This window comes from Sardina pilchardus, chromosome 4 (assembly GCF_963854185.1).
Source record: "Sardina pilchardus chromosome 4, fSarPil1.1, whole genome shotgun sequence".
NCBI classification, from domain to species: domain Eukaryota; kingdom Metazoa; phylum Chordata; class Actinopteri; order Clupeiformes; family Clupeidae; genus Sardina; species Sardina pilchardus.
The window spans coordinates 30,338,513-30,355,532 of record NC_084997.1 but is presented as its reverse complement, the minus strand read 5'-3'; the positions used below and the strand labels follow the sequence as shown (position 1 = coordinate 30,355,532).

Below are 17,020 nucleotides of genomic sequence, written 5' to 3'. Positions count from 1 at the left end.
CTACCATGGAAGTCAGAAAGAGAGAGTAATCAATACGCTAGTCAGCCGTGTGATCAGTTAATGATGATGGTTGTTCAGTGACGCTTGATTAAGACAGTTGAGAATCCTCTTACGAGCTTTAGAACCTGATGTGGTGGTTGTCTGGCAATGGGCTAACATGCAGCAGCAAGTAGCCTGGATGCCAGCCGAACTTAGCCCCGGCCACAACATTTAAGGTTTGGAAGTTCGGTCTGGCATTGCTCCATTGTGGCACAACTATGCTTGAACCAGAGCTGTGCAGACCAATCAAATTGTCAGGGTGGGCTTTATGTGACAATGGAGAAATGATTAACAGTGACGTACTCAACCACTTCACCAAAGAGCGCTTTGGTTGACTTAGCTTACAACAAAGATGCTGCTCTGATTGGTTGTAGGTCTATCCAATTGAGTGAAGAGGCATTTTTTTTCCTGGTTCAGTTGAAACACACCCCATAATTACAGCCCAGTAGCCTAGAAATCTAGATGCCTCTAGCGGCAGCAAATGTAATTTGGCTGGCGGGGCAGTCTAGGCACGATCCATAGAGCCAGGGAGCTGAGAACCCGAAGCACCAGCGGGCCAATCACAGCGTGTATAGAGTCGGTGGGTGGGCTTAACATAATGGTGACTGACAAGCGACCAGAAGTTGCGATGGTAACGCATCCTGTTATTTGAAAACAAGAAGATGATTCGTTTAGCGTTATCCTATTGCATGGAGAGGGAAGGTTACGCATCCTGCTACTTGAAAACAAGAAGATGATTCGTTTAGCGTTATCCTATTGCGGGGAGGGAATTTGAAAGACAACTATTTATCCCACCCCTCCGATTGAGCCCTGTCTACGGTGAGTGTCCAGACCCTACATCTTGATGTGGGTCTGGCTCGTCAGGCTAACAGCCCAGTGGAGCAGTATCAGACTCAAATTCTGACTAGAATTTTGAGTATGACAACGTCAGGCTAAGCAGCAAGACAAGTTGTGGGTTAAAATCAGGCCTGCCACCATTGTGCCCTTGAGCAGGGCACTTAACCTATTAGTTGCTCTGGGGAGACTATCCCTTGTAATAATATGTACAGTAAAAGTGTAAAAATTTGTATATAAGTATGAATGAGTAAGTTTCCCCATGCATAAAGGCTTATTAATGAACGTTTCAGTAAATTTACTTTCCTTGTAGAATCCTTATACTGTACTCCTTGCAGAATCCTGTGGTGGTCTTAAAAGTTAAAGGGTTGTTTAGCTGAAAGTCACAAACAAGCACAGTCAGGGCAAGTAAGCAAAATTCAGGGATTCTATAAAGCAGTCTCTTAGAGTTTCTGAGTAGAAATGAAACCAAAATAACTTTTTAGATTCAAGTGCTTGTAGTGGGCAGTCCTAAGCTACATAAGAAGCCAACAGTGATGGAGCTCAACAACTACCGACCGTTGGCACTCACTTCAGTCATCATGAAGTGCTTGGAGCGGGCAGTCCTAAGCTAGTCCTAATCAGACGCCGGCTCCCCACCACCCTCCCTACCAGTGTGCCTATTGCAAGAACAGGTCCATGGGTGATGCAATTTCATCTGCCCTCCACTTTGCCCCTAAACACCTGGAACAATGCAACCAGTGCCGTCACTCCCACCACGCGCATCATGCACTGTGCTTAAGGCACCAAAGGACAGAGGGGCCACCCAAATATAGCCAATAAATAGTAGCCTATCTTTACTGCAAACTGTGCTTCTCTCCTCCTCAATAACGTTTACAATGTCAAAATACACCAACACCATGGTCCATTCATGGATGATACTGTACTTTTGGGGTTTTCTCAATCTCCACCACATGTAGCAGATCTAACTTTACTTACTTCACTTAAATGCAGGAGAGAGGCAACGAGAGTGGCAGACTCCAGCTGAATTATCATTGTGTATCTCCTTTTAAATAAGGAAATCATGAAGTCAACAAAGAGAGATTGTTGTTTGTGAGGTTATCTGGGTCCTATAGGTCCTAGGCCTACTGATCATTTTTAAACTCAGATTGGTGAAAGGGCTCTTTAACATAAGCTGCAATCAATGTGATTTGGGACATGGACAAGAATATAAAGACTAGTCTACTACTTTTCCTTTGTAGAATGGAATTGATGAGTTTCGCACATCCATTCAAATAGCTAGGTGGCTACCAGGCTTCACTTTTAATTTGAAACACAAAGCAACTCACATAGGCACCAAAATGGCCAGCAGCGGCACTGAATGCAACACCCATGTGAGGATGCTGTTCATTGACTTTGGCTCTGCGTTTAACCCTCCTGTTGTGTTCGTTTCATGTTTGCTAGTTTTATGCATCCGTCATAAATGGCTGCTGCATTATAACTTGTTATAAATCCATAGTGATACATATATTATCATCTAATGTTGTGATAGCTCTTTGTATCAACTTATATTCTGTTGAATATTACCTGTTTTGAACTTGACCTGAGCTCATGCGAGTCAGAAAGCAGAACATTATATTGGGGAAAGGTTCCAGTGGGGGCTGGCAGAGAAGCAAATAGGGGGAGTGATGGTGTGTTTGTGTGTGTGTTTTAATGTACAGAAGCACACAAACAGTCCATCTGATCAATAGGTATGCGCTTGGATTCAATTGACCCACACTGACCATTTTCTCACTCATTCATTTCTAATGGTCGGTCATTTTTGACCGGGAATACACACGGGTGTTCTAAAGTTAAATTAAACACGCAAATTGTAATGCAAATGATCAAAATTTGTTTTATGTGTTCAGATGCCCTGCAAGTCATGGAGCCTCATGGGAGTCAGAATAAGTTATCAATATTTTTTAAAGAAAATAATTGTCAATCAGTCACATGCGAACACAACAGGAGGGTTAACACAATCATCCCGATGAAGCTGATTGGGCAGCTTGGCTTGCTGGGTCTCAACACCTCCATTTGCAACTGCATCCTGGATGTCCTGATGGAGAGGCCCCAGACAGTTCAGTTCAGATTGTCAGCACCAGCTCCAGAACCATCACACTGAACCCTGGTGCGTGCTCAGTCCTCTACTCTTTACTCTCCTGACACACAACTTCCAGCTCTCTCTCAAACCACATCATCAAGTTTGCAGACAATACCACAGTAGTGGGTAACAACGTAACAGCAACCATGATGATATACAGCTGGGCAACAATCTCTTTCTCAACGTCCAAAAGACCAAAGAGGTGCTCGTTGACTACTGGAAACAGGAACAGGTGAAGGCCACCAAGTTCCTTGGTGTCCACACTGAAGACAATCTATCCTGGTCCACCAACAACTACCTGGCCAAAAAAACCCCAGCAGCGTCTGCACTTTCTCCGACGGCTGAAGAAGGTCCATCTCCCAACACCATTCTCTTTTCCTTTTATAGGGGAACTATAGAGAGTGTCCTGACCACATGCATCAGTGTGTGGTGCCTTTGATTGCACGCTGCTCCAAAGAGCCACTGTAAGAGACTCCATGGCCTCTTCACTAGGGCTCGACCGATATGTTTTTTTCAGGGTCGATACCGATATCAATTATTACCACAAAAAGAGTCCAATAACTGATATGAACAACTGATAGTTGTCAAAAAAGGGAGGTAGATAGTAAAGGTGATATGCAGCACACATTTTCTTTTTTGCATTTAATTATGCAAACATTTCTCTCTTCTTTTGTTACACAATTGTCTATCAACTTGCATCACAAGTGTAAATCATGTGTATCATGTTAATCCAAAAGCTGAGTGAGCTGTGGCCCGCAATTATTTTCATAGATTACACAATGGGCTGTGTTGTTGTTGTCACAAAGTGGATGCTTTGCCATTGTGCATGTGAGTGCATGAGAGAGGGAGAGGAAGGTGCATGCGTGATGACTATAGGCAAGTATTAAGGTTGAATAGTTTAACAAAACAGTTTTAAAATGGTTGTTACACTATTTAAGCATACAAGTTGTGTTGATATGTAGCTATAAACTACACTTTAGTGCACCTACTGTAATACCTAGCTCAGGACGACATTTAGTCCAGGTCAGATTTATTATGGCCGGCCCGGGGTGCCTGTAGTCTTTTCTGCCAGTCCGTTTCAAAACGGAGCAATTAGACTTCTTGACTTATACTATAATGGAGAACTTTGGTTATACCAGCTGTAATCCTCTAGTTAGAAAGGTTGTTTATTGTTTATATGCAAAAAAATATGCTTAATCCCATTTGGAATGGTAATGCTTGAAAGTTCTGTTTTCTGCGATTTGATGTATAGTGGAGAACTTTGATCATACCAGCTGAACTCCTCTAGATAGAAAGGTCATCTTGGACTTAAATTGAAGCTTATAAACTTGGGAAGTTTTTCATATACATTTAAGGCAGTGATATGTATAATAAAATGCTTGAAAATGATCACTTTTGATGACAATTGTCAGGCGGACAGATATTTTTTTTGTCTTTTGGGGTATGTTGAGGGTGATATTTGACAGCAAAAAGGCAGCAATCCCCAACATCTTTTTTTGGTAGTTTCCCCTATGTGTCAGGATACACCATGCTAAATGATAGGGTTGTATGACCATTTATGTAGCTCCAGTACCTTAATATTCACAATTATGTAATTCCGCCAAAAGCTTTTCCCAAAAAGGGTGTTTTTTGGCTCCTGGGACCAAACGGGGCCGAGTTGGGGTTGGTCATTACCATCTTGTGATGGCTCAAGGTATAAGATAATAGGAAATAATAGTGAAAAAAAGGTAGCAAAAAACATCCTGAGGAGTGAACCTGGCTCCCGGCCTAAGTGGGAACGAACCTGGAGGACCGAGCATCGAGGAGAGGTTGAAAGGGGGCCCTAGTTATATGCGCATCTTTGTAGGGGCAAGCACTTAATGACGGAAACACTCACACGGGTCATACGTAAATTTGCCTTCAGCCACACAAACATAGCCACGATTCCCCATTCTCAAAAGGAAAACTTTCCTTCATTGTTAGTCTATCAAAAGCGGTTGTTCACTTTGTGTGAATGACGCTATTTTCCGCGCACGTAGCCACCCAATGCCCCCAGGATGCCAGACAGGGCTACGGAAGTCAGGAACGCGTATGACGGACTGTAGATTGAAATCGAAAGTTGGCGAAGTAGGCTACATAACCTGACTGTCTGGAAGTTGTCTTGTGACTTCGTACTTCGACCACAGCCGTACAGATTTTATACGGCTCTGATTTCGACGAACATCCACTGATTGTGAGGTAGGAATATCGTAGGTCTGTTGACAATTGCAATATTTCTTAAGTTGAATGAAACCCTACATTCATTAATTAGGCTACCACAAGAAGATACAATCTAGGGAGGCTAGGGCAACCTGTTTTTCCAAATCCAGGCCTGTAGATTCAACTGTAGCCAAACGAGTGGGCTATCGTTCCGCACGCTTTTTATATCAACAAGGCTCTAAAACATTCCCGTTGCGTAATTGAATAGGCAAGCCTAGACATCTGGTGGAAGAGATAGCAAAACCAATAGGCTAGGCCTATGATGGCTGGGCTATAGCCTATTCGTTATGTAGCTATGTTTCCAACGGATTTAGCTGTTTTGGGCTACCTGGACCATTGTTCGGATGCCACCTCCCCTTTCTGTTGAGAGAGTCGGTGGCTTATCGAAGGTCCTCGAGAATTCGTGCTTGGTAGATCTGAGCCCTGCAGAGTCAAATCCTAAAGCTTCTTCGGAAAACTCTCAGAACAGATAGCAACAGATGAAGCTGCAGGTGTAGGCCTACGTCATTGAAAATCATGCCGCCTGCAGGCTCGCTTCTTTTAAAAAAAGCACCTCTGTAATTTTCCCACGTCAATAAATTTAAAAACTAGATGTAGCCTACCGCAAAGCGAAACACAATATGACCGCCGCTCTGTCCTGCACATTCTATCCGCAAATATAAATCACGCCTTTATTTCCATCCCCTACTGCAACTTGTATGTAAATGAGTGTGTGCATGTGTGCCCTTGCTTTTGTCTATGAGTGCTTCTCTGTCTGTGAGTTTTCGCTGTGTGTGTGTGTGTGTGTGTGTGTGTGTGTGTGTGCTTTTATGTGTCTGTGTGTATACTAGTGAGTGTGGGTGTGGATAATGTGTGTGTGTGTGTGTGTGTGTGTGTGTGTGTGTGTGTGTGTGTGTGTGTGCCCGCTTGCCTGCTTGTGTTTTATGTATCTCTGTGTGTATACTTGTGAGTGTGTGTATGTGTGTGGGTAATGTGTGTGTGTGTGTGTGCATGCGTGTGGGCGTGTTTATGCATGTGTTTGTGTACATTTTTATGTACGTGTGTGTGGTGGTGCGCGTGTACGTGCATATGCCTGTCTACTGTGTGTGTAGGTATATGTCTGTGTGTGTGTGTGTGTGTGTGTGTGTGTGTGTGTGTGTGTGTGTGTGTGTGTGCGTGTGTGTATTCCAGTATTGACAGGATTGAGCAACCAGAGCAACCCTTCGCTTAATACCTCCATCTGCAGGCCGATGGGTGTAGTCACTAAATGTACATAAATGAATTTATTTTATAGCCTCCCCATGGATGACATTCCACAAAACTTGGCTTAACTTACAAAACTTAACAAAACTTAGGCTCAGAACTGTTGACTTTTTTTTCCATTATTTTGATGTTGTACTGCTAAATTTGTAGATAAAACTGGAAAAGATTTTTTTTTTTAAATGGGTTTTGATTTCAGCCTGTAAGACAAAAAAGTAACTAGGCCTATTTCAAAAGGGTATGATGATTTTCTATAGGCACTGTAGGTACGTACATGTGTTTGAGATATGGCAACAAAACTTCAAGTTGTGTTACTTTAGTCTAAGCATGGGTCTTTAGTGTTCAAGCAACGGGCAAAAACTGTAATAGCAACGGAATTTGTGCTTCTAATTCAGGTCTTTCATATCACTCCGCGATGGAATTTCGTTGACAGTGAAAGACAGCTAATAAGACGTTGCTAAGCAACATCTGAAACAATCTGTGTGGCATACTATTTATTAGTTAGTGGAAGCCATATATATATATATTGACAATATATAGGCTATACTACATGATGCGAGACGCGCGACTGAGCCAAAATTCGGCCCTATCCCCAAAATAGTCGCACGAGTCACGACTCAAAAATAGTGGCAAAATGTGCCAAACATATCCCAGCTTTACATATTTAGGCTGGGTATTGAAATGGCCCAGTTGACTAAATGGCGCCCTCTTTGGCAACCATAATTGAACTTCAATGGCTTTGTGATATCTGACATTACAAGCAAGCTTTGTTCTAATTCGCCCATTTTTTGATGGCTATTTCTAAGTTCAAGATTTTCATATGAAGGAGGGCACAACCATGCCTCAGGCTCATGATAGCTCTTTGTTTATGCACAACCTCTCCTAATTCATGGAAACCAAGACAAAAATGGTTTCCATACTGTCTCTTTTTAAGGCAGTTGCAGGCATGTGTACGACACTTGGTTCTACAACAAGTTATCAGATCCAAGCAACTACTTGGAACAGTTTCCTTAGCCACACAACCACCCATCTCCTCAGGGGTTTCACTAACATGTACAGTACCTTGTTATGTACCATGTTCACTAACATGTGCCATGTGCCTTGAGGCCCATCCCGACCAACACTATAACTCTCATTGATAAGGTGTACTGGGTAGCACTCATATTCCTTGGAAAATGTGCATGGTGCTTTGTAGAGATGGCACAAAAACTCCTCAACGTCACCTTGAGGCCCATCCCGAATAACACCATGTAACAGCTCTGGGTGTTGCAAATACAGTCCAACATGACTTCTTTCCATGTCCAGCAAATGAGGGGACAGTCTTTCAAACAGTTAGGGCATGGAAGACAAGTTATCCACAACTATGAGGTAGACTCTCATTGATAAGGTGTATTGGGTAGCACTCATGAGTGGGACTTTCAAGAAACATTCTAATGTTGTGAAGGAAACGAGGAAGGAACAATAGGAGGATGGAGGAATGAAGGAGAGACAGATATGAGAGATGAGACGTCCTGGTCACCCAGCTTGAACCAATAATGGCACAATTACGATTATGAAAATGAAAATTATGAAATTAATTCATTATGAAAATGCTTACCTCCTCTGGTTGCATTTAGATAAATGAGACATCCTCGATAATGTCGAGATGTGAACGATTTCCGGGGCACGAGCTGCAGGACTGAGGAGGCAGTATGCAAATAGAGCTTTGAGATGAGCCCTTTATACGGTTCTCCTGCGGGCACTGTGCTGTAGACCCCAGTGTAGCCTGTGGCTAATTTAGTTCAGTTATTTATGTATTATATAGCCTTATGTTAATGTGTGTACACAATGTTTTTCACCCCAGAACTCTTCGTCTTGCCATGCTTTCATCATGAGTCACCCTGACCTGATGGACGTTGATGTCAGTATGGCTGAGAAGTCGCCTCAATATGAGGATCAAGATAAAGTCGCTTTGGCCAAAGAGAGAAACTTCAGAGAGGTGAATGCAGAGAATCCCACCAGAAGACTCCAAGAAGATTTAGAAGCTGAGGTAAACAAACTTGAAATAGGACTCCATGATGACAAGAATTGGGAGAACCTTCCTACAGATGATAATCTAGATGAGAGAGTGGGTTCTGGTAAACAAAGGTGAGTGAACTATAATCAAAATTCTTTATCGAGTGTGATCCCAACAGTGACTTTCTTACATTATTTTAAAGCAACCTATACACAATTGGCATTAAAATAGCCTATTGGTGTAATAATGTATGTATAATGATGTTGGCCATTGACTCATTCGATACTCCAGGAGTCATCATGGCAGACACTCACCAGTGCCCAGTGTAATGTCCATGAAGAGCGACCAGTCATTGGATCACTCTATTCATTTTACAGGAGGAAGTAAAGGCACTAGGTATTCATATGAAACCACATATAATAACATGCTTGATTTACAGTATTTCACATGTGACCCTGCACAGCAAAACCAGTCCCTTTGGTAAAATCTACCAAATTAAGTTATTGCGCTCACATGAACAGCCATAAACTAAGCTTTCCAACGATATGTACAGTATATCTAAGGTATTACAGAATCTATCGCTAAGATAACCGCATCCAAAGTTGACATGGTTCTCCCGTCACGATATGCCAGAAGAGGAGAAATCAACTGTTTAAGCGGCGTGGACAACGGGAATGACTGCTAATGTGTTGAATCTTCACCGGGTTGAACAGTCAAAACGTATGTTCTTCCGTGAAATGAGTTCACGATATGAAACTGTAGACTGTATACTGTCGAATTATGCAAAAACTTCAACATTTTAACCTGGAAGTTTGTTTATTGTGGATTTTCTCAAAATAGTATCGTGCGACAAGCGACTGATTCTGCTGTGCAGAGTCACACATGGATTTTGTTTAATCTTCATCACATTCCACTGATTCATTTGATCCAGTTTTCTAATTCTTCATCTTGTCTCTAGGATTGATTTAGATAAACTAGACTCTGTGAGCTGTTGGTCTTCAGTATGTGAGCTGTCAGAGAATTCTACTCATTTTGCCGCTAGGTATGCAAATGACCAAGTACTGTATATCTCTATTCATTCTATTTGACTTCCTTTAATGATGGAACAGATAGGATTAGCATAGTGTACCTTGTTCTTTGATGTTAGCATAGTACTGTAGGTATGCAACTTTGGTCTGTCAGGTGCTATTTTACAAGGCCATTTGAGAATAATTTGATAATGAGGGAGTTAGGTTTCCCATTCACTGTAGCTTTCTGGCTTTGCACTAAACTCTCCTTATTCAACAAAGCCAAGGTTAAGACGGTTTTCCATTCTATGTCATCTTTATAAGGATAATTGTAACAGATTTTTTTTTCTGGGACTTAACAATTCTGTGTTGTATTCATTCAAAAAACAATACTCTGAGGTCTAGGTGTACTAAGAATTAGCGCCAAATTACTGTCTGTTTCTGATGCTTTTTGTATCTGAAAATATTTGTTTGTATGAAGAAAGGGTGTTCCCAGCCTGCCTTGCGCAGTGATTTCATTCATGCTGCTAAGGTAGTCTGGAAACTACCGCCCTCATTTTTGCCTGAGATAGGGGACCAATCACAGAACAGGGGGGAAAGACCATGATGAGCTATGCACAGATGCATTTGATAGACATTCGTGGCGCCCAATGAACGGATCTGGGCATTTTTTCAAATACGAGAAAATCTCATAGCCAGCCAAATTGCGTCAAATTACATTAGTCAATTAGTGGAACTTTCAGAGATCGCTGAATCAGTATTCAGAGAATCAGTTGTCTTCGTTGTATTTTGCCGAAAGCAACATTAACGTTTGTTTGCCTTTCTAATATCATATTCACTTTCACAACATCCACTTCCCAATCTGCTAGACAAGGGTATTAAGTCATAGTCATAGGGTGCCTCTCATTCAGAGTTTATACGTCCTCTCTCGCTCCTCACTGATCTACATAAAGAAAGATAGATGAAGGGATAGATCCCATTGTTGCCGCCCCATCATTCTTATAAACGCTGAATGAGTGGCACCTCTAGTCTACGTGCAGTAAATAGTTTTAATATTCTTTTTACTGTAAGTGGAGAAGAACTACTAGGCCTATTCTTTATGCCACTGCTTGTTGACATATTATTATCATGTGTGATCGCTGAACTTGATTGAAAACTTGATTCTTTTTAATGTCGCAGTTGGTGTGGCTCAGCTGTTGGCATGCAATTTGCATTGTAGAGGGGGCAGGGTGAAGAGCTCTGTTTACGTAATGAATTGACATGTTAGTAAATTCCAAAGCACAGCATGCACTTTTTGTGCAAACCAGTAAAACCACTCTGTATTTGTGTTTTCTTTGTACACCCAGCCCTCAGTATCGTATGATTAGGTTGGTGGACATAACGTTGTACTGTTATGGATGTAACATCTCCACATTTAAATGTGGTTAGACAAATACATCATACAAAATACATTTTTATTCGATCTCTCACAGTCAACACTCAACAGAACCTGGGGGTGTTCTCTGTGCTGTTTGCCCAAAGAGGGCTTTCAAGTCCTGCCTGACCTGCATGGCCTCCTTCTGTGGGATCCACGTTAAGCCGCATTACACAGCTCCAGCACTGCAGAGACACAAGCTGGTGGAGGCCACTGAAGACCTGGAGCAGAGACTGTGCCCACGACACAACAGAGAGCTGGAGTTGTACTGCAGGACTGACCAGACGGCAATATGTGTACTGTGTGTGGCAGTGGGACACAATGGTCATGATGTAACAGAACTGGGAAACCATCAGGTATGGTTGTCATATTTTGGGTCATGATGGTGTGATATCATAAAACTAATCTAAAAGAAAGATTGTAACATATCTTCATACTCTTGTTTTCTTAGCAAATGCAAATATACTCGCCAGAAATGGAAAAGAAGACAGGTAAGTTATAGGTACTAAGTAACAAATAAGCTATGTAGTGCTTATGCATTAATTTCCAACCTCTCTGTAATCTTGCCTCACATTCATTATATCTTAAAATTAAGGATGAAAGGAGTTGAAACAACCTGGAGTCTATTTATGGATGATGAGTTCAAATTAAATTAAATGCTTAAAAATTATGTTAAAAGTGGTATCAGCGATTGCGGACCCAAACATAAATTATCACATTATTGAATATTTCCTCACGATCTGCTAGCTGCCTGCCCCATAAGCAGGCCGTCAAAAAAACCTGTCTATGTAGGCAGCCGAGGCTCCAAGATCTGTGTACAAAAACAATTAAAATCACTCAAAACCAAAATAAATAGTGTTCCAACCAATCACCGACAGGATGGGTGGGTTTTGCGCTTGTGCACGGCTGCACTCAAAGTCGTTTTTTTTTCATGATGCAGGAAACACGGAAGGGAGGGGCTCAGATTGTTTCCATTAGCAATTAAATGGTTTAAAGCCTGTGACTGTAGTTAGCCTAGAAGCCAGCCTGAATTTAACTCCACCCACAAAATGTGAGGTTAGGAAATTCGGTCTGGACTTGCTCCATTGGAAGTATTATAAACTTTGACAGTGTACAGACCATAGATATATATAGAAGGGTTCTATATATATCTATGGTACAGACAGCCTTGTCAGTGGTCAGTTCAGAAAAGTGATGTATTTTGACATGGCTCTATGCTCCATAGCTAAAGCAAACAATCATGGTCTAGCTCAAAACTCTGACTGACGTAATTTTGCTTGCAAATGAAAGTTTGAACTTGTTAACATACAGGTTGTTCTAAATCTAGATCTCTCCTTTACACTCAAATTATTGCAATATTACAATTTTAGAAAATATTACTGATTATTATACTGATCTTCATCCCCAGCTGTCCCTCCTCCTGGGCCCATTGAGTTCTCCTCAGTGAAGCCAGACTCTGTGTGTGTGTGCTGGGGACCTCCTGAGGGACTGCCTGGACCCCACACATTCAGGGTCACATGGACGGGTGAAGGGAACCAGGAGCAACTGGAAGTGCAGGACCTGAAACTACATGTGCAGGAGCTCTCTCCAGGAGAGAAGTACACATTTACTGTGGCCACCCTCACTGATGACGGCAGACAGAGTCCATGTGTGTCTGCAACTGTGCAAACAGGTTTGTTTCAGAGAATATTTAGTTACTGTAAATATGAGATGGATGACACAGTATAGGTAAGGTCTGATGGCGGAAAAAGCAAGCCCATTAGAACTTCAGAATGTAACTGCAACTATATAAAATCAAGACACCATTGACACAAGAAAACAAACACATTGAGTTAACTTGATAATGTGTTAAGGCTTTCTGTCTTAATGCAAATAGGACAGTTTAGAGTGACAAAAGTGAGTGGGAAAGAGAGAAAGGAATTAAACCTGGGTCCCTTGGGCATTTTGGCCCGAATTTGGTTGGTATGCTGTCACTTGTACCACAGCTTTCCACCACTTATGCCATAGATCCCCCAAACAAGTTGCTTTAATCAAAAATCTGTTAAACTGTAATTTGTTTTATATCAGATATTCCTCCACCTGGGTGCATTGTTGTAGAAATGGATCTACCATCAGTGTCAGTGAAGTGGAGCAAACCAGCAGGAGTTGATCAGGCCTCATACTTGCTGACCCTCAGCTGTGATGGGAAACGTCTACAGACTACTTCCACCAAATCTCTTCATCACTGTTTTTCTGGATTGGAAATTGGGAAAGAATACAACATCACTGTTTCCACTATATTAAAAGGGGGTCAAAGCAAGCCCCTCTCTAAAATCATCAGAACAAGTAAGTTGTAATCAACAGTTTTCCTATTCCAGGCCATCTGTTGTTGTTTTCAAATGCCTTCCAAAGATCAGGGTTCAATTTCACAGAACAGCTTAAGGCTAAAAATATCTAACACTATCATTTAGGACAAAGCCCCTAAAATAAGGGCCAATGGATGTGTAGCTGAGCTGGACAAAAGCATATCTGCTAAAATACCATAACCATAATAACGGCAGTAATCTCCAACTATTTAAATGCTAACATGGTTATCAGTCTTGTTTTTTCCATCAGCAACTCACAAGCTAATGCATTTCAATGATGCCATGCAGCAATATCATTTGCATAACTTCAAAAGACCATAGATAAATATACATTTAGATGAAAAAGGGTAAATCCTTTGCGCTTCCGCTGACAACTGGTGCGTCTGCTGGAAGGGACAATGCTAGTGAAGGAGGAACGCTGGAACAACATATAGGCTACTGTATGTTTACTCATGAACTTGAACAGCGGTGCTCAGCAAAGACTAACGTTTCAATGTTCACTACATCTTCGTCAGAGTCCAATGGAAACATGGGCAAGAGTGCCCAATTTGTTAGACTGAGATCGTCATCAGGTGTGAAGGGGCTGTATCCTTAGTTAACCTTTTAGTTTCCATGAGCTACACTCATTCAGTTATCACACCCAGTGAATAGACATATTTACAAGCGTCACATCACATTACACATCATTTTACATGGTGTATGCAATGGAAAAACAATAATAATAAATAGATAAAGAGAAAACAAAAGTTTTGTAAACATTTAATTTTGTCCTGGGCTAGATTTTGGCCAATCTTGCCAATTATTAAAAAACAGTGTCTACTTAAATACAGTTACACGAGTAGTCACACGACCAAGTATGACAAAATAAGACGTGGTGCATTTCTAAGCAGGTATAGCGATAACTACATGTACAGCGCCCTTCACAATTATTGGCACCCCTGGTTAAGATGTGTTCTTTAGCTTCTAATAAATTAATTTTTTTTCCAAATAATATAGGACCGCAATGAAAAAAAAGCGTAAAATCCAACCTTTAATACAAGTGCATTTATTTAGAAGGAAAAAAATCCCACATTAAGAAACAATTATTCTTCATAAAATCACCTGTTCCACAATTATTGGCACCCCTAACAATTCCTAGGAACTAAATGTAATTAAAGTATTTCTGTCATTTCTGTCATTTCTACAGTAGTTTACAAAGTCAATCAGAGTATGTAGGAACATTTAATTAGTAATTCTTAACATCCTGTTTCCCTGGGCTATCAATATGACGTGACACAGAGGCCATTTCTCTTCAACATGGGAAAGACAAAGGAACACACTGTTCAAGTAAGGCAGATGTGTGTCGACCTTCACAAGTAAGGCAATGGCTATAAGAAAATAGCCACTCGCACACCTGCCCATATCTATGGTCAGAGGAATCGTTAAGAAGTTCAAAACAACTGGAACAGTGGTAAACAAGCCTGGAAGAGGACGCATGTTTATTTTGCCACCACGCACAGTGAGGAGGATGGTAAGAGAATTAAAAAAATCTCCAAAACTCACTGTTACAGAATTGCATCAAATGGTTGCATCTTGGGGTCACAAAGTCTCCTAAACAACCGTCAGGCACTATCTACATGCCAACAAGTTGTTTGGGAGGCATGCAGGGAAAAAAACCTTTCTCACTCAAAATCATAAGCACAAACGTCTGGAGCGGTACTGGGCCTTCAACTGGGACCGTGTGCTTTGGTCAGATGAGACAAAGTTAGAGCTTTTTGGCAAAAAACACTCTAAGTGGGTCTGGCGTAACAAAAAGATGAGTATGCAGAACAGCACCTCATGCCCACTGTGAAGTATGGGGGAGGATCGGTGATGCTTTGGGCCTGTTTCTCTTCCAAAGGGCCTGGGAACCTTGTTAGGGTGCATGGCATCATGAATGCTTTGAAATACCAGGACATTTTAAATCAAAATCTGGTGGCCTCTGCCCGAAAGCTGAAGATGGATCGTCACTGGGTCTTTCAGCAAGATAATGACCCTAAACATATGGCCAAGTCTACACAGAAATGGTTCACCAGACACCGTATCAAGCTCCTACCATGGCCATCTCAGTTCCCAGACCTCAACCCCATTGAAAACCTGTGTGGTGAGTTGAAGAGGAGAGTGCAGAGGAGAGAACCCAGGTCGTTGGATGATTTGGAGATTTTGTGCAAAGAGGAATGGTCGAAGATCCCTCTTTCTGTTTTCTCTAATCTTGTGAAACATTATAATACAAGATTAGGTGCTGTTTTATCAGCAAAAGGGGTTGTACAAAGCATTTACATCAGGGGTGCCAATAATTGTGGCACACATGATTTGATGTAAAATAATTATTTCTTAATGTGGGATTTTTTTCCTTCTAAATAAATGCACTTGTAGTAAAGGTTGGATTTTACGCTTTTTTTTCATTGTGGTCCTATATTATTTGGAAAAAAAATGAATTTATCAGAAGCTAAAGAACACATCTTAACCAGGGGTGCCAATAATTGTGGAGGGCGCTGTATATGAGAGCGCTTAGACTTGGCGCAGTAATGTCCTCACTCCAAAGTGAAACTGAAAGTGCAAGAGTGATACTGTGCCGAATCAAAGTGCTCCCAATTGTTATTCCGCCACACAACATAGTTATCCCTCTTACCCACTTAGAAAAGCACCAGATTCTTCAGCATTTTGTCTCACCATACTTGGTTGTGTGACTACTCGGGTTACTGTATTTTAATAGGGAAAACATGGAAGTATTTGGTCGTTTCTAAATTCCTCTCTGTTTGGATTCTAATGAATGAACTGGGCTAGCTAAGTGCTATCAAAGTAGCGCCACACACCAGAGCCAGTGAGTGCAGGCATTGAAACGTGAGAGGTATATATCAACTCGTTAAGGAAATAACATAGTTTAATATGAACTACGGTAAAGTGTTCCTTTAAAAAACAGGAGTCATAAGTATTGGAACCCCTATGTTAACCCTATGTGTTAACATTCCCATAGAGGCAGGTAGATTTTTTTTATTTTGTTTACTTTTTAAATGCCAGTTATTTCATGGATCCATGACACTATGCACCCTGATGAAGTCCCCTTGGCCGTTGGAATCGAAATAGCCCTACATTATCACACACCCTTCACCTAGAGATTGGAATGGTTTTATTTCAGTTAGTCCATTAGCTGGTTTGGATTGAGCTCAGTGGAACATGATCAGAGAGGTATGACGGAATGTGTCTTATAGTATTACTTGTACTTACCATTAATGTATTGCATTTTCTGTGGTCATCACAGGTGTTCCAGTCCCAGAGAATCTGACTGTAGGCTCAGTGACTCCTACATCAGCTGTTCTTAGCTGGAGTCTGCATCAGGAGATGGAGCAGATTCCACACAGATTCCTGATCTCCTACCACAGTGAAGGAGCTGAACCACAAGCCATCTCTACAGAGTCCTGCAGCACAACTCTTACAGGCCTGCAGCCAGACACTCAGTACACTGTTACTGTCTGCTGTGAGCTCAGAAATGGGGGGATGAGTCGGGCTACTACAAGACCACTCCAGACAGGTGAGACATGGGGCAGAGTTTGCTTGGTTTTAAATAAATCCAAAAAGCATTGTATCAAGTCCAGTATGCATTGCTTTAAGCCAGCACTGTAAGTGGCAACCTGAAGATGAATGCACCGTCAGAGTAATTTTGTGCTGGTCAAGTTTACATGTTGCTATGTGTGCACTGCACAATTCCCCTCATCATGTGCACAGCAGCACAGACAGCCTTGAACACATCAGTTTGGACACTCTTAC

General features: G+C 41.6%; 1 protein-coding gene across 1 annotated transcript in view; it reads left to right on the top strand.

Annotated features, from left to right (window-relative positions):
• Nucleotides 1-5,100: 5,100 nt before the first annotated feature.
• LOC134078959 (fibronectin-like) overlaps nt 5,101-17,020 on the top strand; it is a 33,851-nt gene continuing 21,931 nt past the window's right edge. Inside the window, exons 1-9 of the mRNA XM_062535123.1 lie at nt 5,101-5,212; nt 8,316-8,599; nt 8,760-8,864; nt 9,427-9,510; nt 10,948-11,245; nt 11,341-11,380; nt 12,298-12,561; nt 12,957-13,214; nt 16,515-16,784. Of these exons, the coding sequence (XP_062391107.1) occupies nt 8,343-8,599; nt 8,760-8,864; nt 9,427-9,510; nt 10,948-11,245; nt 11,341-11,380; nt 12,298-12,561; nt 12,957-13,214; nt 16,515-16,784 (1,576 nt within the window). The 5' untranslated portion in view covers nt 5,101-5,212; nt 8,316-8,342. The remainder of the gene's footprint in view (nt 5,213-8,315; nt 8,600-8,759; nt 8,865-9,426; nt 9,511-10,947; nt 11,246-11,340; nt 11,381-12,297; nt 12,562-12,956; nt 13,215-16,514; nt 16,785-17,020) is intronic.